This window comes from Buteo buteo, chromosome 27 (genome assembly GCF_964188355.1).
Source record: "Buteo buteo chromosome 27, bButBut1.hap1.1, whole genome shotgun sequence".
NCBI lineage: Eukaryota > Metazoa > Chordata > Aves > Accipitriformes > Accipitridae > Buteo > Buteo buteo.
In genome coordinates, this window is record NC_134197.1 from 12,501,931 (window position 1) to 12,524,612 (window position 22,682).

Genomic DNA, 22,682 nt, shown 5'->3' on the forward strand with positions numbered 1-22,682 from the left:
GACTGTCACAGCCCTCTGAACATAGGTATTTACTATACTTTTCTCACTTTGATTAAAAAGCTCTTTACCATTTGGTACTTTCCCCCTATAATCTAGCGAGTTATTTGGGACAATAATTTTCTAAACTTGAAGAAATTGTATCATTCCATAATTAGCGATTCAATACTCGGACTAAATACTGATCTTCATATCAGTATTATTTAATTAAGGAGAAGCATAAGAAAAACCTGTGCATTCTATATACTGATTGTTTTGACAGGTATCTACAATTAAATTAGTTTCACTTCTTTTACTTCCTAGAAAACTTTTAATCCAAATTCTTTAGCAGTAACAACCTAGCAGAACAGTATCTGATAACGGAGGGTAAAAGGACAGGAGGGGAAGAGATTGTTGACTCGCTTAACTAATTACATATAAATCCTCTCCAGTTTTGCTAACTTTTTGTCAGTGTTATACACAAAATTACATAAAAAAAGAACTTAGCTCATAGGCGAGCTAAATTTGCTATGAGGCTCAGAGAAAATATTTAGAATTAGCAAAAACAGTGCTAAGCTACACCACTTTGATCAAAACTCAAGCTCTGCTTTCTCAGGCAGTCAACATTCCCATGGGCAGAAGCTGACTTTTGATTGAGTACTACCTGATGTTGTAAGGGTAAATAATTTGTTCTTCATCAGTATTGATCCCATCTGGAAGTTCATGCCCTTGGGACTTTGGAGTAGCTTTTCTTCAACCAACTGATGTTTGAAGCAGTGAATTACGTAGAAATGACAATTTTGGATTTTTGGTCTGGTTTGGGTTTGTTCATTACTTTAAATATAATCTTCCAAAATATTTGGAAGTGTTACTCTTCTACATGGCACTGCTGTTTGTGTCTTTTTTTTTTTCTTGAACCCTATTGAGTTTACCTGTTTCTCTTTTAAAGTATTTATATTGTGAAAAGCAATCCTATGAATGGCTTAAATTTTAGCTGTTATTGTAGGTCAGGATATTGACTGGCAATCGCAATACCAAAATGACTGGCTGTATTTTGCCTGTACTAACTGCTCAAATTGTGTTGGAGTTCTTGTTCTGTTTGCTTTGCAACTTGAATCAGCCATTGCAACAGTGGGGAAAAACCCCAACATTCTTTCTGATCATTTGACTTGATGCATTTACCTTGCTTTCTCTGTAAATCTATGCTTGTACATTGATTACTGGTCTGAAACTGCATTCTGGCACAACTCTCCTTAAGTATCTAGTATTATTGAAATGATCAAAACTCATAGGAATTCTCTTCTAGCCTCAACAAATCAGTATATGAAAAATGACCAAAAAAAAAAAAAATTTATTTGTATGTGTGCAAGTCCTATGATTTCCAGGCAGGAGAAAAATAAGGTGACATTAAGGTTTACTTATTTTACACACTGAGGTCATATTACAGTATGTAAAATATGGCTAACAGTCTTTTAAATGTACATTAAGTTCTAAACTTTGTTTAGTTTCTTTGGTGGAAACTTACTGTTGTAAAAGCAAACACTAATAAAGCTAGCAGGCAGTCACTTTTTGGGGCTAAACTGACATCTACTGGTGTTCTGTAATACAATACATGCAATTAGTGTGATGACAAAATATACACAATATTCTGCGTACATTTCCATTTCTGTGACGCCGTTAGCAGCCCTGGTGATGACTCAGTAGGGTGGAGAAAGGCGTAACAGCCAAATACAGCGTGTGGGGCTGCCTAGGACATCACGGCACTGGACGGGTGATGGAGTGGAGCTCTCGTAGTTGCAGCGTACTGCGTTCGGACTTACTTCAAGCTTCTGAAATTGCCATGTGGCTTTTTCCTTATGATTTTTTTTAAAACATTATGTTTACAATCTTCAGAACAAAAATATTCTAATAGGTACACAGCCTGGGGGGGTGGGGGGAGACAGTGCAGACTTACCTTCATTTCTAGCCCTGTTTCCTCAAGCATGCCTGGAGTTGGTGCTGCCCATGTCCCCACCCAGTCACTTGGTCTATTGCAGGAAGGAACTTCTGCGGGTCCCACCGCACAGGCGGCCGCTTCGGGGAAGCTGTGCGCGGTTTGCCCTGCAGGGCAGGCCTGCACCCTGCCTAACCCAGGCGGGCCAGCGGGCTGCAGCTCGCAGGTGCTGCAGTGGCCTCGCCAGCCACAGCCTGGATAAAGCTGATGCTTCCTTCGTCCAGTGCCAGCCAGCAGAGGACTGGAAAGGGAGGAACTGGTGAATGGTGAGACAGGTGGGAAGGAGGAGGGGAAATATGCTCGTGCACTGGTAAATGGATGCAGACTGCCTGCTGTATTTGGACGTTTGGTGGAAACAGTAGTAGGGCAAAACGGAGCGATGTTATCGGGGTCCCCAAGGAGGAGTAAAAGCTGTAGCGTGAGCCAGCCTCTGACTAGATGTAAGCAAAAAACATGGGAGAGCATGACAGAGTAAGAAGGCTTTCAGCTGAAGGTCATGCCTTATTTCACCCTCGGAGGTATGTTCAGTCATGGCTTCTCTCTCTTGTGGCTTCTAAGCTGCTCATAGCCAGTGGGGGATTTAGTTACAAAGAGAACAATTATTCCAATTTAATTATGCCAGGGCACCAAAGCCAAAATTACTCATATTCTGCTTCTGAGAAAAATATCATAAAGTATAATGTGATTTCTTGATAATGATGAAAATTTATTCACCTCCAGGTTTAGTTCTACTCTCAGCTTCAAATGCTAACTCGTAGGAAGGACTGCGTGCTGCTGAATCACAGCCCCCCCCCCCCCCAAATCAGGGGGCTGGGAGTACTTATGCTGCCAGAGCTCTCACGCTCCAGCATCTGATGAAAACCCCTGAGTATCTGTACCTGCAAGTGATTCAGTAGATGACTGTGACTGCAGACCTCCCTGTTGGGCTTATTGTCACTTGGGGTAGGAGCCCCTTTGGTCTTATGAAACCTGAATTCCGGCTCTGGGTTTGAAGCTTTATACATGTTACTTAGGGCGAGGTCCAAGAAAGGACTTAAACACAAAACCAGGACTTTCATGGATTTTGGATGCTTTCAGCCAAAAGGCCTAATGCACAATCCCTGCTGAGCCCTCAGGGGTTATTGACTTCCTTCAGTCTAAAGTAGATTAAAGCACTTAAATGCTAGGTCTTGACAACTGGTTCACCTAACCGGTAGTGAGTGAGGCAGTCCTTGTGGAGCCCCATTCAGGGATCTGGCCAGTAATTAATTTTCTGTCTTATCTTTGAGCTGTTGGGCTGAATAGAGGAAGGAGTGACATAGTCTGTATTTTCCAAAGACTGAATCCAATTTAATTGCCTGTAAAGGCACTAGTTAAAATCGCTCTATCTCTTGAAGTTTTCTTTGATCATTTTGTTTTCTTGTATGCAGTGTTGTCTGAAACGACTGATCTTGGTAACATAAGGGGTATTGCAGAAGTAGGGGAGGGTTTTTTCCTCCTGTGCTACAAAATGTGGAGTCTGGCTGCGCTGATTATGGGAAAGTGGAAGATCACTCGCTTTAATTTGTTAATCTACGCGTAAGCCTCTCGGGAAGAGCTGCGAAGTTCCCCAGTACCTAGGACCGGCCGTTTGTCTGTCTGGCAGAGTTTCGGCGGTGTCCGTCCGTCGTCTCTGTACTTCCACGGACTTTTTTTTTTTTTCCCTCTCCCTCTTTCTCCCGCCAGTGCCCAGACGCGCCGCTCCCAGGTGCGGGACGCGCCGGCTCCGCTCCCAGCCGGGCAGCGGGCGAGGCGGTGCCGGTAGCTGCGGGGGGCGGCGGCTCCCTCCGACCGGCTGGGCCCCGGGCGGGGCCTGTCCCGGGCCCAGGCTTGGGGGCGGCGGACTGTCCCGCCGAGGCAGCCGCCCGCCCGCCGGGGTGCTCGGGGGAGGGCGAGGAGGAGGGCGAGCGTGGGGACGGGACGAGCCCTGCGGGGCGGTGGCTTCACCCGGGCGGAGAGAGGAGGGCGAGCGGGCCGGCAGGCACCCGCTGCCGAGCGGTAAGGGCCGCGGGGCCGCTGCGGGCGACGCTGGGCGCGCCGGGCTCTGGCCGCTGCCGGACGGGACCCGCTCCCGCGGCGGCCGGGGCCGGGCCGGGGGGGAGAGGGGGGCTTTGCTCCACCGCCGGCGCCGCTTTCGGGGGGGGGCGCAGCGCCGGCCGCCGCTCCCAGCCCGCCGGCGGCGCCCAGGCAGGCGGGGCCGGACCCCCACGGCCCGGCTGCGGGCTGGGGGAGGCGCCGCGGCTCGGGCGGGTCGGTCCCGGGGCGCTGGGGGAGCCGGGGCGGCGCGGTCCCGGTCCCGGTCGCGGTCCCGGTCGCGGTCCCGGTCCCGGCGGGACGGTCAGGAGACGGCCCGGGAGAGGCCGTGGGCGGCGGCTCCTGCCCTCTCGGCTGCGGGGACGGCGAGGCCGGAGCCGAAGCTGTGAGGGAAGCGAAACCCAACTGTTGCAGGCGGCAGCCGGACTGGGGCGGAAAGTGTCCCCGTCCTCAGGGAACGGGCCCGAGAGCGGCGCGGCAGCAGTCTGGGCCGAAACGGCCCGGCCCTGCCCCGGGGAGGGGAGGGGGTTCACCGGCCTCGCCAGGACCCGAGGTGAAGCCGCTCACAGGATGGTTCTAGCATCGTGGATTACTTGGTAAAGGGAACACACTCAATGTCTGTAAGCTTTCCTGCTGGGGAGAACACGCCGTGTAGTATCGCTTCTATTTTGCCAGTATAAAATTCAGTGTGACGCGAATGGCATTGGTTGTCATACTGAAATAATAGTTATCAAAGTCTTTTTTGTAAATATTACTGAATTTTATTTTCTCATAAACGCCTGAGAAATTTACACAACTTTACCAACCTGCTGAGAAATGTTGTTTTAAACTAGGAGGTTATTGTCCAGAGTTCAGATGACCAAGATGGTAGCACAAGCTAGTGCTGTGCTGCAGCTAGCTGCTGTACGCTGCAAAAATCTCAAGTGCTCGGATAAACCTGTATATCCTGCCTGATTGTTTAAAAAAAAGATTAGCCGTCAGCCTGTGTTTCATTCCAGGTGCTGCTGATCAGCAGCTGTCTTAAAATCCTCTGTGCAGGGAGCCCCTATAATTACCTGTGGTGTTGGAGAGCAACTTGGGATTTCTAGTGAAGAGGACTGAGAGGAATTGTTTAATTTAGGGGATTCAATCATGTCAAATTTTAGCAAGAGATAAAGAGTAAGGGAAGGGCAGCAACATATTTGCTTGGCCAAGCTGGGTGAGGAAAGCTGTATTTGTAAGTAATTATCTTCTCTCTCTTTTTTTTTTTTTTTTTTTACTACCAAGCAGAGGGGTGGGTTATTACCTTCTCCTTCTCTTGTCCCCAGGCTAATCTCCATGTAGCACCCTGGATTGTGAGACACATGTTTGCACTGGCTGTATGAAGTAATAGTTCACATACCTCTTCAAAGTTGACATTTAAAGCAGAAAGGGCATTAGCAAAATTAAGTTGAAAAGCTGAAATTGTGGTTACCTCCACAATACTCAATATTTGGAAGAGATTGTTTTGTAGTCCTGATGTCATCTTGTTCTTTATTAGGAATTTCTGTTTGATAGATAACTTAAAGGGACTGATACTTGCTTTTAGTTTTATACCATTCACTGTAGTACTTGGTAAATCTATGCTGCAGGTTTGAAACTTTAACTTCAAAAAAAAAAAAAAGAAAAGGAAAGCACAGGAGAGGTGGTTGCCATGCCAGGGCTGCTGCCAAGCGCTGCAAAGACACAAGACCTGTTTGCATCTGTCTCCAGGAAGGGGGGAGATAAAAAAAAAGGGGGGGCAAAAAAGCATAGCAGTCATTTTTAAATTGAACCAGCTGTCCAAAACTAGTCAGTGGTAAGAAATGAAAAATGTGACATCATTTAAAAATAAGTATTGTGTGTTTAATATCAAGACTAGAAGTGTTAATGCTGAAGTTATGCTCATGACCATTTTGAAATCTATGAAAGGGCGTTGGCTGCTTAGAACTCACTCTTCAGTAAAGCAGAGGTGAGGATGGTCTCAGGTTGCGCAGTGCCTGTGCCACAGAAGGAGCTGTGTGTTGTGGTTTAACCCCTGCCAGCAACTAAGCACCACATAGCTGCTGGTTCACTCCCCTCCATGGGAGGAGGAGAAGAGAATTGGAAGGGTAAAAGTGAGAAAACTTGTGCGTTGAGATAAGAACAGTTTAATAATTAAAATAATAACAAAAATTGTAATCCCTGCCAGCCTCCCCCCTAGTTTTATTGCTGAGCATGATGTCATATGGTATGGAATATCCTTTTGGTCAGTTGGGGTCAGCTGTCCGGGCTGTGTCCCCTCCCAACTTCTTGTGTAGTCCCAGCCAAAACCAGTACACTGTGACTGGGGACAGTTGATCAGCTTTCAGGTCTTGTAGTTTAGTCACAAGGGGAAACTTTTCTTTTTCTAAAGAAAACAGGAGGTCAGTGGTTTTTAAAAATATAGCTGTGGAATATTTGATACTACAAATATCATCACAAAAACTTACTGAGTTTTGTCATCTTTGACTGCTGTCTTGTTCCCTCTTCAGTCTGCCAAAGGCAATGATGTGAAAGATCAACGCCTGTCCTCAGGGAACTGATGGGTTACCACAATTACTGTTCCTACGTACACACTGCACCTGTAGCCACGTCTGTTCCTTCTGTACCAGCTCCTGTGTTTGCCCTAGCTACGTGGCTACTGTAAAACCCACACTAGACTGAGTACACAGTTCCCTTTCTAATAAACCCTTCTGCATTTCTGCTTAGTCTACTGGGAAGACCGTGGGACTATTGGAATGTATAAACATCCATAGTGTTTACTAACGTATTACCATGCCTCCAGTGCAGCAGATTAGTCTGGTGTAACCTGGAAGAGTGAAGAAACTTGTGACAAGTTCTTTATGGAAATGTTTATAGACTTCACTGAAGTCCTGATAAAAGCTGTGTTGTGTAAGGAAGACAATCAGCAATATTCCAGAGACTTTTCTGCACTCCAGGAAAGCAAAGAGGCTTGTGTCGTTGTTGGGAAGCTTGTGCGCTGGGTCTTAGCCGTACTTTGTGTGGATGGAGTGACTCCAGTCCTAGTCAGACACTTAAGCCTGAAATTATTTTTCTTTCCATGTTTTCTTTTGTACCTGTGAATTTTTCCGTAGGTATCTTTCAGGTGTTGAAAGGGCTTTTTGACTTGAGAGACATAGTCAGAAAAAGTGTAAAATCAAGAGATGCTACCTGAGGCCTATTTTAAAACTTTGAAGAATGACCATGGAAACATGTACAGGAATTGGCGTGGTTGGGGAAGAGCAATCATGGATTATGAAAGAACTTGTTTATGTTACTTAGAAATAACACACGCTTTCTTTGAGGTTTGCAGTCTGGAGATGTGTGTCCACAGAGCCTTATCCTTGTAGTCGAAGGCTTAAGGGAGAGATTTTTGGATGGTAAGTGAGGGAAAGGCTGAGTAAACAGCTTACCAGAGCAGGAACCAACAACAATTTTAGATTACTTCTTTTCTTTTTGGTATGCGGACAGGTGTGTAGGTGGTATATACAATAAGGAAAGTCAGTGCTGGCTACTGACTCAACAGAGGAATTGGCCCACGCAGCTGCAGAGGCGCTGAGGCTGACTGGCTGTGTAACTGAGCTCTGCGCTTGCTCAGCTGGTGCGTGGTGGCCATTGATTATTCCTAGGTACAGCGTGGAAGGGAAAAGATGGGTGATCCTGGAGGGCAGCAGTGTTGACATGGACAGATACAGACATGAGTGGTGAGGAGGCAACACGGATGTTGTAAGACCAGCAGAGGTTTACCAGACAGGAGGCAGTGGTTGAGAACTCTAGCTGAGCAGTTATGGTAGTAGAAGTATATGAGATAAACATTAGGATATATAACTGCTTAAAGGATGATGTAGAGACAAGAGAAGCTGGTTGTGACTAAAACTTTTTATAAAGTTTGGAACTGTGATAGACTGGAGTTTCTAGAACATCTCACAAAAGCAAGAAGATTCAAGCTTGTCTTAAAATGGCCTGAAATTCCTGTGTTCCCGAATGTATATATATTTACATTATGTCTTATGAAGTAAAGGGTGGGGGGGGAAGTCAGGTCGGCTAATAAAACCTAGCTTCCTTTTGATATCAAGATACTGATCCAGAATCTGCGTTCCATTAGGTGTACAATAGTACTTGGGGCAGAAGGAGTATTTAATAGCCATACAGTGCCTATTGTTGCTGCCAGGCTCTGTACTGGGGATGAATTAGTGCTTGTCTGACTTGAACCAAGCAGGCAGCAATGGAGACAGCCCAGCAATTCAGGCAATGTTCTGGAGAATTGTCCTCAGTGAAGAAGACATTAAAGCAAATTAATTTGTTTTGTTTACATCACAATTGGTATCTTTTTGCATCATTTTTGTCATAACTTAGTATTTAGTCTTTAGTGTATGGATAAAAACAGAACTGGACCTTTAATCTTTTTCTTTTACAGTAACCTAACTTCAGTTTTCTGGGCTATTACAGAGTAATTTAGGTTGGACAAGGGATCTCCAGAGGTCATTTGGATCAGCAACCTGCTTAGGTGAGGTTGTTCAAGACCCTTTGACTTTGTATTATGTTGTAGCTTTCTGTTCCAAAGTGTGTTTCCTAATTCTGTTCTTCTTACAGAATTATTTACAGCCTGATGGGATCCTGATGGAGAAGTTCTGCATTATCTGGCTTATTTGCCATACTTTTTTTTTTGCTTCTAGTCAAAACTATCTAGTTGTAGCTTCTGTTTCCTTCCAACTAATCCGTTGTTTGCCCTTGTGTGTGTTGCCTACAGATTTTGCTGGTATTCCTTTTGGGTGTTTTCCTGGACTTAAAAGATCAAATACCACAGTTGTCTATAGCCAGCAACTTTCTGCTGTGTGTAACAAACGTGCAACAATCCAGGTAAGTAATTTTTTTTTAATTTTTTTTTTTCTTAGTGCCTGACACCTTTTTTTTCCCAGTGTTTCTCTCCCCACCGAGTGCAGGCTGTGCTGTACTCTGCACTTTGAGGCCGGCTTAGGTAATCTCTTTCAAATTGAGCTGCATAGCTTCTTGGAATAAGCTTGTGCAGTGGGGTTATGTGAAGGATGTTATATCCAGGAGAAGGTGGTTGGGCTGGGAATAGAGCAGCAGGAGTTGAGAGTCTGGCAGAAGTTTCTGAGACAAAGTATAAGCTTTCAGGGCTGGATAGCAGTGGTGGGGAGACAGCGGCTGGGCTCTCGTGCTCCTGGCAACCATGCGAATCTTCTGGTTTTGTTCTCAGTGGTGTCTGCTCCCTTGCTCAGCTGAAGCCCCTCTTGCGCCATGCTGTTTTGCAGCCTTCCTCTAGCCCCATTTCTCCTGCCAGCTCCTCTGCTGTGCTGCCAACAGGTGGTACCCAGCACCGTCTCTCCCTCCTGGGTAGAACCTAGTATGTCCCTGCTTGAGATCTGCTGTCTTGCACCCCAACGTGAATGACCAAATTTACCTATGTCTTGTTGTTCCTTTTCATCCAACCATTCAATAAAAGTCCCTGAAAAAATGAAAACTGCTAGGAAATCTAAAAAAATAATCTCTTCTTATGCTCTTATAAAAGGTATGCTTTCTTGATGATATTGCCACCTTGTTTATCACTTGGATAGCCAGATACAGGCTTACTTTATTTTCTTGTCCTTGCCTTGCATCTTTGCTAGTTTGTTGTACCTCTCAGTAGAAATTCTCTAGAAAGCAATTTGATGTAATGCGTTCAGATAAATTCACATTAGCAACGTTCCTTACAGCAGAAGATAAATATAAATTATGTACTTCTTTTCTAAGTGATCCTAATAAACATGAGTAATGGAAATGTCCCTCCTTTTGCTGAGAATGCTTATGTATTGATTCTGAGTTTTGGAATGATGCTTTGTGAAAGTAAAAACAGGTGGTCTGAGACGTTGGTTCTGGTTTCATGATCTGTGTATGTTCCCTTGCATGAATGTTGTTGCCGTCTCCCCTTGTAACACTAGCATTTATGCTACTGTGTGGCCGGTGAGACTAAGGAACTGATGTGGCTGAAAACTCACTCCATAGTGGTGAAGTGGCAGGTTGGATCTTTCTTTTGGTAGAAATGGTCTTAGATTGATTTAGGACATATGCTATTGCACTGTTTTAAGGATACAAATTTCTTCTGATAAAAACAGGAAAGTTGTAAATCCATACCAAACAATGAAAATGTTCTTAGTTCAAATTTCATATAGCTAACTGTGGTTATCTTTTTATAAAAATTTCTTATGACAGACATACACTCTGATTTAAACTAAAAATTATATTTTCTTTACTCTAAAGTTTGTTTTGGAAGGACTTCAAGCATATACAGCTGTAATTATTTCATTTCAGGGGAGCCTATTTAAAAGCAAGCAGACCATTTTTGGTCTGTACCTGAGTGGCTAAGGAAGATTTCAGTTAAGGAAAATTGTTCTGTAAGGTAGTAAGTGTATTTGTTCTTCGATTCTTAGAAGAGCAGTACTTGCTGTTGCGTTAAAAGCAGGTGTCAAGCTCAGGTTTGGCTGGACAGGGAGAGGGGGATGACACTACAGGTTCCTCCATCTTCTCTGCTTCCCAGGAGCAACACTTCTGCACATAAGTTTTTCCTTGCATGGCGTGTTAGTGTGGGGACAGCGCAGACTTTTTTTTTTTCTTCCCTCCTGCTAAGGGGCAGAGAGATTGTCTACCCACAGTTATCCTTGAGGTGCTGTTGCTGTTACCTGTGTGCTGCTGTGGAATCCATTTCTACTAGACTCTGGTGCAGGTCAGGAAACTAGCTGGAATTAAAAAAATTGTTGCCTAATGATTCATCTGTAATTGTTGGGTAAGGCATAAATGACTTGACTACTGCTTTTGTCTTGTTCCCTCTCCTGTTTCAGCCCCCCCCCCCCCCCCCAATTTGTCCTTGGGCAAAAGGTATTTTTCTGCATTCTTAGAATACACATTTGCATTCTGTCTTCAGAAAAAGACTGCAGTTTTAAACTATGTAATGTTAACATACCGATCTGGGCAGTATCAAAAAGTTTTCATAAGATGGGGGATGCATCCTATGGTGAGAAAATGGCAATAGATATATGTTCAGTTTTGGGTGTGGAGAGGACAATTTGTAGTTACTGTGATTATCACTAGGTGAAGGTGTGTGAAAGGCATGTGAGTCAGACTGACCCTGACTGGTCTGCATCATGAATGGAGTGTGGGGAGGGAAGGGGAAGATGACTGTAGCCCTGTAGCTTTATCCGTCTCTGTATTTGGGAACATGATACAAATAATGGTGCCCTAACACTCTTACAGGAAATCTGCCCCTTGGGAGGGAGGGAATCTTGAATATATTTCCCTTCCTAGAACAGATGATGGCATAAGTTAATGTGTGAATGTGTATTATCTGTCAGATGTAGCAGGTATAGGTTATCACAGAGCAACTTACTGTTTTGGGCACGCTAAGGCCTGTGTAGCTTCTGGACTCTGATAAACATACATTCTTTCTTATTTTCCATGTAATGCCTGTATGCATCTTGATGAAGAAGGTCAGAGTAAGAGTGTTCCTCATCTACACTAGGTTTTACAGTTCGATATTTCAATTAGCATTCTGAAGGAGCTGCCCAACTTTTTACAAACCCATGTTGTGGGAGGGTGTACTGAGGAATGCTATGCAGCTATTTAAAAAAAAAACTGTGTAGGTAATTTTTTACATTTTATTTTTATATTTTAATTGATTACATAAACATCATTGGACAGTTGTCTCATCCGATGAGCTATAACCCTGCTGAATCCTTCTGCAATGTGGAGCTGTCTCTAAGCATGCTGCTAATTTCAAGTCAAAGTTTTATCTTGGATTATTTTAGTCAAATACAAACCCTGAAGCCCATGATAAAAGGCTGTAAGAATCTTGGGTTTATAATGAATGCTTGGTTAATAAGTTCTTCTGGTAAGTTACCTTAGAAGTTCTGATTCACTTAATTCATTTTCTCCAGTAGCAAGATAAAAGAAAGGTTTAGCCAGGTGGTGTGCTGTTTTTTTCAGGTACAGCCTGCAAATTCTCTTGCTGTGTTAAAATTGACAGTTCTGGGTAGGGAGCAAATGAAGACCCTGCTTCTGGTTTCAAATTGCTGCATGGAGTTGGAATTTAGGAATTAAATGGGGGGGGAGTTGGGGGGAGTGTTTGAATTAGCTGAAATATGATTTTGCAAAATGCAAAACCCTGCAAAAACTGCTCCACACCACTGAGTTTTACTATTCAACAGTATCAAAAGGCTTCCATTCCCCCAAATTTATGTGGCTTTAGTGCAGTTGTAAAAGTGAAATAGAGCTGTGCTGTACTCTCCATTGTAGAGAAGGGTATCCATGCATCCTTCTGTCAGTAGAATTTGTTACTTGTCTTCCTGGTCTCTCCAGCCAGCGTAAATAACTAATCTGATTTTATTCAAATAGAGTGGTTTGTGAATGCTGTGGCTTTTACCAGCCTTTTCCCTCTCCTTATGCCAAGTTTCTTCTGTATGTAAAGCAATGGACCTCTGCAGGAAGGACTGAGCTGGAAGCGTGCTTTGTCCCATGCCAGTGTTGTTCCAGTGTGTGCTTATAAAGGAAATTATTTGGGCTGAGAAAAGTGCTTGCAGCTCTAAGTACTTGTGTTTCTTCCTGTTGAGCAAAAGAACAAAAAAGAAAAATCAGGGAGGGAGCTGGTACTCTTGCTGCTTTTTTCTTCTCTGGAGTCTAGTGACTCATCTGCCCAAAGTTATAGTGCAGCTGGGCACGGTGAGTCAATGTACACCTTACTATTGTGCACCTGGAGGAGCAGAAGAATGTGGGATGGGTAGCTGAAGCCATTGGTCTTTGTCTTACCACATGCATCTGTAAAGACTCGAAGCAAAAGAGTAGTGAGTCTGGGAAGAGAATCTAGAACTGCTCAGTTCTTCTTTGTGCTTAATGGTGTTTGGATCTGAAACTTCCAGATGTAAATGGAAACTTCTTGTGTATCAGCGTAAAAGGCTTGGTCTTGCATTTAGTGTGCTTGTTGGTCTTTCAATGTTTGCATATCCTGGTTTGAGATAGCTTTAATGTTGCCTAATGTTTTGCATATATGCTACCTCCAGATAACTTTTTGGTGTATTTGACTTCCCTGTTATCTGTCTTATCCTTTGTTTTTTCTTGCAGTCAGGTACCTGTCACCAAACAGTCTTCCCTTTTGAATTATTTGGGAGCAGTATTTGAGAGTCTGCTTTGGGAAGATAAAACTTGTAGGTTCAGTTTCTGCTTCTGCCATCATCTTGCTTTTGTGCCTTTTTATCTTTCAATTCATAAATTGCTGCTGTTTTTGTAAGTAGCTGGGTACAGTTTGTTAATGTGTTAGAAATTCAAGTTTTCCCTATTGTATATGGATGCTTAAGATTCTATATCACTTTTTATACGATCTGGTGGTTGATTTGTAATATTAATCTTTTGTCCTCTTTGTAATCAGGCATTATATATTAGCTGCTCTTTCCAGACATGTCTGTATCAGTGGTATTTTATATAAGAGATTAAAGTTATAAGCTGCTCTGTACATATCTGCAGGGAGCAAAGTGCAAATGGAAACTATGGGAAGTCTATCAGTGCTTTAAGAGATTGCATAGGGAAGCATAATATGCAGTTTAATTACTAACCCAGGCTGTAAGTCTTGCCTAAACTAAAATAAAATGCTGAAAATCCTTTCTAGAATGTCCCTCACCTTTGTTTTCATTACTGTCTAATCCTTGGGTTACTGCTTGTTGTCATATCAATTTGCTGCAGTTACTATCTTATCTGAAGCTTGAATAAGTTTGATACTCAGAAACTCTTTATAATGGTTGGTCTGTTTTTTTGTTTGGTGGTGGTTTTGTTTTGTTTGGGTTTTTTTGGAGGGGTGGGGGTGGGGTTTGGTTTGGTTTAAGTAGAGCAAGCTGGTTTTCAGTTAGTTCTAGACCCAGTCTTGCAGTAAGCTCTAGGGGCAGGGGGTTGGTTTGCAAGCAGTTTGTTCAGGGTTGGGCCTTACTTTCTTCAGAAGATGCAGCATCTCACTTCTGAAACAGCATACATGAAACTAGGTGTTTAATTTTAAAAGGCATTGCATTTATTTTCAAAAGCAAGTGTTGAAATAATGGAAAATACAGTTGGAAGGGATGTGAAGAGGTTCTCTAATCCACTTAATGCTGAATGACATATAATTTCTGATGTGTAACTCTTCTTAAAACTTTCAGGAGGGAAGGTTCCACAACTCTTCTTGCCAATTTATCTAGTGCTTAAGTAGTCTTGTTAATAGACACAGGGAAAAGCTTATTATTTTAAAGTTTTTCTTAAAGTTTTCCTTAAAGTTTACTCTGAGGAGTTTGTTTAGTTGTTCTTCATTGCTACCTGTCTGTCTTCATTATTCTCTCTGGCCTTTTGATACTAAGGAAACTCAATTTCTTTGGCTTTTTCTCAGAAGTCCTCTTTTCTAGACTTTATGATTGTTCTTGGTGCTTTTCTGTTCACCTATTTGTTTCTTAGATACTAGACTCCCATGGGGGCTTTCCCAGAGCAGCAGAACTTTTTCATCTGTCATACAGATACTGGTTTTGCTTACACATCCCTGCATGGTGTTTGCCATTTTCATGACACTGTAAGCTTATATTCAGCTTCTGGTCTGGTAGATCTGCTGGATCCTTCTCTGCAATCTTGCTGCCAAAGTGAACAGTTCTTCTGAATGAAGAATGTGGTATATTTATTGGGTGATAGGTGGAAAGAGGTGCATTTTAAACAGTACAAAAGCCAGATTTTTAGGAGACCAAAGGAAAAGGGGGTTCATTAGGCAGTTCTTTCATAGTTCTATGTGTTAATTTAGAAGTCCAGGATGCTTTGACATCAGGGTGGCCATTACACAAATGTCTTGAAATGGTAATGAGAAGATCCTTTTTCAGAATATGCAGTGAAAAAGTTCCAGATCTGTGCACAAAATAGCTACATTCTTTCCTGGGATGAATCTTGTTGATGCAATTGGTTGTTAAACTGGTGCTTTTAAGCATTAAAATATACTGAAAACAGCAAGTGAATTCTGGGCTTCATCTGCCCACATAAACAAAATGGAATGAGGTAATCTGGGAGAAGGTGGCTGTAGATGCATGGTTTCACAGAAGTTATCTCTATTTGGGAATAATAAATTCTCTGATAAAATAGTCATTCTAGCTTAACAATAAAAGGATCATTCAGGCCACTGTGTGGGAAACTATTGTGCAATAGGTCATTGCACAGCAGTTGTAGGTTGGTTCTCCACTGACTGTTGTTCCTCCACTGTCTGTTGTGACTATTGATTTCAGTGTGAAAGAAATTGTGGTCTTCCATCTTCTCAGGAACTAAATTCTGCAAAGGCAACTTAACAATTTAAGGGTTAGCCAGGGTTTATGCTGGAGTTTTTTTCTGGTTTGTTTTATTGTTTTGTTTTGGTGGTTTTTGTGGTGTTTTTTTTTTGTTGTTGTTGTTGTTTTTTTACCCCCTCTTGTCTTCTGGGCCAGAAGGCCAACAAGGTCTTCATGGACAATGTTACTCTGATTCTTCACTCTTCTTTTCCTTCTGTGTAATGACTGTGCATATTGGACAGCCAAATTACAGCATACTTCCTGGACTGTAAAAATCCACAGCATAGCTTGTGAGGAAATGATTGTTCACTGGTTGGCCTTGAGAGTTTAACCAGGTCTTTAATGTTCAGCTTTGAATTGGCTTGGGTCTGTACTTAACCACATTCCTCTTTGGTTTATTTTTGGGAGGAAGTGTCATTTTTGTATAAGGTAGAAAAGGAAGTTGGGCTGTGAACCTTGCAGATAGTTTTCTGAAGCATGTGACTACCAAGTTAGCAATTGTGCATGTTTAGATCCTGTTACTACCATGCAATGCAGTGGTGTCCCAAGATGTGATATGAACAACGGGGAGAATGCTTGCGCTTAGAATGCCTGGTGTCTCACCCCGCAAGATGCTGCATGTATCCAGCAAGCTGCTGTTTTCAAAGCAACAAGCTTTGAAAGTAATGCTATATTGTTGTGGATATTTTTATTTCTTAATATACTTTTTTTTCTCCCCCCCCCCCGCATCAACGCAATTTCTCTTATTCCTTTTATTTGTACTAGTGCTATGGTTAATTATAGCTTCTATATTACTATAATAATATAGAATTAATATTCCAAATACAGGTTGCCCTTCCCAGATAGTGCTGAGTGAAATGACTTGCATGGATACAGAGGGATTGAATGTGCAACAACAGAGAATGGAGTGTAGCTCTGAGAGCTGATGGTCCTTAGGAGGAAGAGAAAAATGGGGATGCTTAATCAGCATTGATGCTGTGAGAGATTGTTCAACAAAGAAATTAGTGGGCAGAATATAGGCAATAGGTAGGCAGGGAGAAAGAGGAAGTCTGGGTTGAGATCATAATCATTTCTTTCCACTTTGAGGAAAAGGCGATGGTTGGCATTCTTATACTCTGTAATGAAATAAGAATGGGTGGAGGAAAGTCACAGTAACAAACTCATTTGAACTTTGGTAAGCAGCAAAAATGGTGACCTTAGACATACCTGAGAGCTGTAAAAGTTTTGAGTTGAGTCGGATGTACTTAATTGTTGGGGTTTCTTTTTCCTTCAGTATAAATATTTTTTTAATTTCAAATCACAGCAGAGATAAATAGTCTTTTTAAAGTATTTGAGCTTCACCACAAACCAGGCTCATGTTAGTTAGCAACTACCATGTGGCCTATCATACTTTTTGAGTTTTCAGGAGGACGAGAGGGATCTGAAATACTGTTCTTGGAGAACTGGGAGAAACTGCCAGATAGCTTAGTATGCTAATAAAGATGCCCTATGTCCCTGTTTTAGCATTTTTAACTTACAAAGGAAGAATTGGTGGTAGGGAAAAAGTGTACACACTACCCTGTGAAAAGGAAGAGGGAAGGAAGCAGCAACAACAATGAAATCAAGATTAACATTTAACACTATCAGAAACAAATAACAGTCAATAGATTTTATGCTGGTAAAGGTGCATTTTAATCTAGTTATCATCTTGCTTTCTGTCTGAATAGAGCCCAGTTAGCTGTCACTTGCCCTCAATAAATAACATTTTTTGTTATAACTTTCTCTCTATTACATTTTAGATACAATGTCTGCTCCGAGTGGCATCCCTGTCCCGTCTGCACCACCTTCTTATGAGGAAACAACAGGAATCAATGTGAGCTATCCTCACACCTATCCTGTCCCAGAACCTGGCCAGAAACCAGATGGGAAGGGAATGAGCCCTCCCCCATACCTGGGACAGCCTGCACCACCAAATAACCCAAGTAAGCCTGAAAAACTCTACTGTACCTCACGTTAAGGAGCTGTCAGGTGGCTGTGGAATAGGTGCTGTGCGGAAGTTGAAAGATTGTGGTTCACAGGTGTTCCCCACTTTCCAAAAATATTTTTGAAGGGAATAATGTGAATCAATTCTTGTGAATTCTTCCTTCAGTGTGCGCTAATATCAATAGCATCATTTGGCTTTCTGCAGTTTTTAATGCGGCCTTATTCTAAGGACAGTATGTTTCTGCATTAGGAAATACCATGGTGATTGCTCTTTGTCATTGTGCGTTTCATTGCCCTGAGTCTCAAATATTTCAGAGTAATAGCTGATTGTAGCTCAGAGGAAGTCAGTTAACTATCCTTTCTTCCTTATTTACCCATTGAGTAAACAGCATATTTCTCTGCTCAGTTACAGTTCAGACAGTGTATGTGCAGCAACCAGTAGTATTTTATGACCGCCCAGTTCAGATGTGCTGCCCTTCCTGTAACCAGATGATAGTGACACGTCTCTCATATGACTCAGGAGCTTTGACTTGGCTGTCATGTGGTGGCCTCTGCCTGCTGGGGTAGGTTGATTCCAATTTGCACTTTATTTTTCTCTTCTTACGTGACATTTTATAGCTCTAAGGAATAACAAGGCTTTCAGCTTTGCTGCTTTCTCATTCTGTCTGGGACCTGACCCTTTTATGGTTTGAATAGCCTATGTCTGCATTTAAGTCCTATAGGACCTTAAAGCAGCTCTAGAACACTAGAGTGATGGACTCTATAGCCCTGTGTGTTCTTCCTAAAGCTTCATGGCACCAGTTTTACTGATGGCTTTTGCAGGAAATATATTTTACCTTCTTGTCTATGTAACAAGTGGTAAAACAGATTGTTTTGTTTTGTTTTTAATTTGCAGGTGTATAGGTGGCTGCTGCTTAATTCCCTTCTGCATTGATGCCCTAAAGGATGTGGATCACAGCTGTCCAAACTGCAATGCTCTTATTGGTTCTTACAAACGCTTATAGGCAGTGTTTAAACATTGATAATTCATTGATGAAGTTGGTCAGCACCTCTGCAAGCCCTTTCTAAAGTTTCATGGAGACTTCTGGTTGTTTCTATGCATCCTGTCACTGGAAACCAATCAAAAGTAATGTTTATTGCTAAATTGTTTGAATGAGAATCTGCTGAAGGGGATTCTGACTTAGGTCTGTAAAAATTATGTGTAATCTTTATAGGCCACTCAGTCTAGCACCAGTTGATAGCAGCTAAATGTTTTCCCTTTCTGCTTTATGCAAAACAGGTTGATGATGTTCTTCAGTTAATCTTGTCTCAATCATGTTGGATGCTGGTGTGCTTGCTTATAGTCTCAGCACAGACCAAGAGGAGAATGTCTGTGGAGACCTGTATAGTCTCATGCTTGGTGTTGATGCTTTTGCAACAGCGCTGTTTACAAACTGGCAGGGAGTTGCTTGCCTCTGAGACAGGTGCCTCTCTTTGACAGAAGTGGTGATTTGTTGGCATCTTTTCATGAGCACTGAAATTCACTTTAAAATTTTCTTAGTTGAAAGAGAACCAAACTTAAAGGCTTCTTCCTTCTTGGAGGCAGCTTTACCAAATGGACAACTCGGGTTATTGTGCATCAGTGGTGATTCAATCTAGTACCTGAATTTCCTTGCCAGTTTCAAGTCTAGTCATATCTCTAATCTGCAGTAAAGATGTTCATACAGGAATTTTAATAGATATTTGTTCAGTGTTTTTTGGTTGGTTGTTTTTTTATTTTACTGCTGATTTATAAGTCTGTGAAGTGTTCTCTTATCTCCACCCCAGTGGAAATGCCCTTCGTTATAGCATTGGAAAACTTCCTTGTACATTTACGTAAGTCAACTGATAGATCATAAACAAATCTCAGTCTTATCTTAAGGCTTGACTTCCACCTGCAAAACACAGATACAGGACCTGGGCTTTTAATTGTTGATCTGTTTGTTAATTAGTCTTTCTTCATTAAGAAGGTAACATGTTTGTTAGGGAGTTTCTTTGATTATTTAGACTTGTACTCTGATTTTTCTAAATGAAAGCGAAGTTCTGTTTTCAGAAACTTAAGATGGATATGCTTGTTTAAGACAAAAAACTAGGGAATGAGGCTCTGAAGGTTGAAGCATTTTACCATGTCATAAGCAGCAGACTTGTCCAAATAACTTCTTGATGCGCTTGAATGATACCTGTCTAAAAAAGGCAGGCAGGTGTTTAAACAAGGCTATGATGCTAACACTGTATTAATATCTGTAAAAGTAAAAAGCTAAAATAAATACATATAAAAAGTACTGCATTTACTGTTCTTGAAAAATGTGCCTTCTATAAATATTTGGTATAAGTTAATTTTACAGAAGTTTGAAATCCAGGAGTTTCATGGATCACAAATACAACCTCTAGGCCTTGTGTTAATTAGTTTTTGTAAACTGCTGCTGCTTGTGGGTCAGTCTGCAAGTGGTTTAAGAGCTTGTGCATTTGGAAGAGGTTTCTGATCATGTCTCCCTGTACCATAAATTTTTACATCAGTAGCTACTAACTGGCAAGATAATGATGGAGATAAAAAGCTCATAGTTTTGTAGCTTTCCACTTCCATGATGCATTAGTAGCTTGTGTTTTTTGTCTGCTGCTGCACCACTGTAGCGCTTTCCATGTTCTTTAAGGGCCTGGGTGATGCTCCATTGAATTGTCTGTTCTGATGACACAGGCAGTGATTTTAACTTCCTGGGTTCCAGTAAAGCAGTACCCCTCCTCCTCTCGCCTCACTGGATTTCACAGAAAATGTACTTTTTGTCAGTTTATCATGAGAGCAAGATGGGAAGAAGCAGTGAAGCATGAAGTGTTTCCAAACTTGATGTTTGCTTGCATGATGGGGAGGGGAGGGTTTTAGTTCTTGTTCGTGTCAATCTGGTCTGGATAATCCTGCTGTATATTCGTTTGGTGAGTAAGTCTTCAAATTGTTATTACCTTAGCTCCCCTTTTCTATACAAAGTGGTGGTTGGAAAATCTGAGGTGGTGGCACCAGAATGCAGAAGAACACGGACCAAAAAAAAACATTATGTGGCGTTGTATTTTATTTTATTTCATGGGCTCAGTCCATTGCATCTCTTTAAATTCCTTGTATGGATTGAGAATAGGTCACAAAGTTGGCAGCTATTCCACCTAATTAAGCATTCTGCAAAACTTTCTGCTGCCCCTTCTATACTTAAATTTCCTTAAATACAAAGCCTGTGTTTGTTCTCTTGTGTATGGAATTACCTACAGAATGTGCCAAAGTAACTTGCTTTGTTAAACTTACTTTAGACAGACAAATGCAGGACATAACTTGCTTTGTGTGAAAGTGCTTTGTGTTTGATTACGTTGAAGTTACTGTTTGTTTTTAAAATGTTATATTTAAAATAAAAACTCTCTTTCATATCTAGTGCTTGTAATCAGATAATTATAACTTTTGGAATGTTTCCAAACACTTGAAGGCTGAAATGTTAAAATGAAGTCAAGAAATGGAATTACAGGGTGAAATTTTTCAGAGTCTCACTTGGGCCAAGTCTTTGATATTCTCTGACCTGCAGACCAACTGTTTATACACAGGGATACATGTTTTCCTGCAAATAGGCCCCTTTAAATATTTTTTCAGATAAAACTCCTTTAGGTAAAACTTTCACTTGCAATACAACTAAACAAACACATACAGATATGGCTACGCTTTTACATACCAGTGACCAGTAGGGAGAAAATAGATACAAAATATAATTATATTCAGTCAGGAAGGTTCCCTAATTGTGCAAGAATACCCTGCTTTTTTTCATGTCTGAAGTACTTTTTTCTTTCTTTTTTCTTTTTTTTTTTCCTGAGGTGCAGAAATATAGGAAGGCAAGATTAATACCTCAAACAATTTCATTTTAATGCATCGATATTTACTATTTTTATTAAGCAACTTTTTGGTCAATTTGTTAACAAGCAAGTTGAGTCATGAACAAATAGTTTTTCCTCTGTTGATAGATACAGAAGTGGCATGCTGACTTTACGTGCTCATGCTATTTCCACAAAAAAGTAAGGAATGGGCACAGGCCATCTGAAATCCTCCAGCCTTGCATGACAAATTTTGGTGAAGCCTTCCCCTACCCCCACCTTCCTAAGCTTTCCAGGATGACATTGCTTTCTGTTACACTTTGACAGTGTTGTTTCCATTAGACTTCTGCTTTGAATTGACAGAACTTGCACAATGTTCAAACTTAGTTCTGATGAGGTTTGAGCCAGAAGCAAAAAAAATTTTTGTCATGCAAAGAGGATCCAAAATAAAAGCTGTTGAAACAAAAGCAGCTGATAGCCTTACAAGAGGTAGTTGTTAAGCAAGGGCAGAGTGGTTTCAAAAAGCTGCTATTTATTGCAGTGTTTGTGACAGCACTTCTGGCAGTCTAACCACAAGTTCTTTTTGAAGAAATGAGTTGTGATTTGTGTACTCAAACCCAGTTGATTGTTCTTTATAACTGAGCAGCAAAAAATAATGGGGTATATGCTGTCATCCTCGGAATAAAAAATAAGTGCAAGTACTGTGACAAAGGTGTGATATGTTTATAGTTCAAGTGAATTGTATTTTATAGCAAATTAACCTTTGTGTTCCTATTTTCTTTATAAGATCCTGCAACTACCTTTAGGCTGACTTTTAATGTATTTTTGTGAGGTGAATACCCTCGCGTATGATGTGCCGGATGTGAATCTAGTATAGAAATGAATTCTCTGATGAGTGGCTTACTACTTTTTCAAACCAGGACACCAAAAGGTGCATGGTGCAGCCTGCTGCTTTCAAAGGAAGTGCCTCTTCTTGCCACTTACAATTGATTTTTGTTACAATTTTTTTATGTAAGAAGCTGAAGCGCTGGCATCTGTTTGAACAGGTGCCTGTGTGGTTGGGACGTGCTAAAAGTAGTTGTACTCAAGTCCAGAATAAACCGAGAGTGAGTAGGAGGCTTTTTGAAAGTCCTTTTGTGGTTGGCTGGTTTGCTTCATGCAACATCTTGGTCTTTGTAAGAAAAAAAGAAAAGGATAAAAAAAAAAAAAGCACAGCTTGAATGAGCTCTAGATGATTATTGCATTAAAGAGGTGTACGACAGACACTGCTCTAGAATCTAAAGCCATCGTGCCTTTGCATGTGACAACAGTGACTTCACAAACGCGTTGGGGGTAAGAAGGGAAAAAAAAACCAAAAAGAGGACCCCAAACTGGTTTCCCTCTCTTGCTCCACGCAGCCCCTGCAGCCCTTTCCCCCCCGCCGTGCTCCCCGCTGGGTCGGCGTCCTGCCGCCCGGTTCTACGAGGGGGACCTGGGGCTCGCCCTTGGCTCGGTGCTCCCGTTCTGCCCGACGTACCGCC

General features: G+C 41.9%; 1 protein-coding gene across 1 annotated transcript; it reads left to right on the forward strand.

The window, feature by feature from the left end:
* Positions 1–2,348: 2,348 nt before the first annotated feature.
* LITAF (lipopolysaccharide induced TNF factor) lies at positions 2,349–20,734 on the forward strand. The gene is made up of 8 exons (XM_075058286.1): positions 2,349–2,387; positions 3,674–3,985; positions 8,489–8,546; positions 8,790–8,899; positions 8,978–9,017; positions 17,124–17,306; positions 17,714–17,870; positions 18,203–20,734. The coding sequence occupies exons 1-8, from the start codon at positions 2,349–2,351 to the stop codon at positions 18,309–18,311; spliced, it is 1,008 nt and encodes a 335-aa protein (XP_074914387.1). The 3' UTR covers positions 18,312–20,734.
* Positions 20,735–22,682: the final 1,948 nt, after the last annotated feature.

What these genes read in the sequence shown, in the direction of transcription:
- LITAF (XM_075058286.1), top strand. Translation starts at nt 2,349, where the DNA reads ATGTTATCGGGGTCCCCAAGGAGGAGTAAAAGCTGTAGC. An exon ending in CAGGCACCCGCTGCCGAGCG is followed by an intron (nt 3,986 to 8,488) that starts GTAAGGGCCGCG and finishes GGGCTATTACAG; the next exon opens with AGTAATTTAGGTTGGACAAG. An exon ending in ACAAACGTGCAACAATCCAG is followed by an intron (nt 8,900 to 8,977) that starts GTAAGTAATTTT and finishes CTCCCCACCGAG; the next exon opens with TGCAGGCTGTGCTGTACTCT.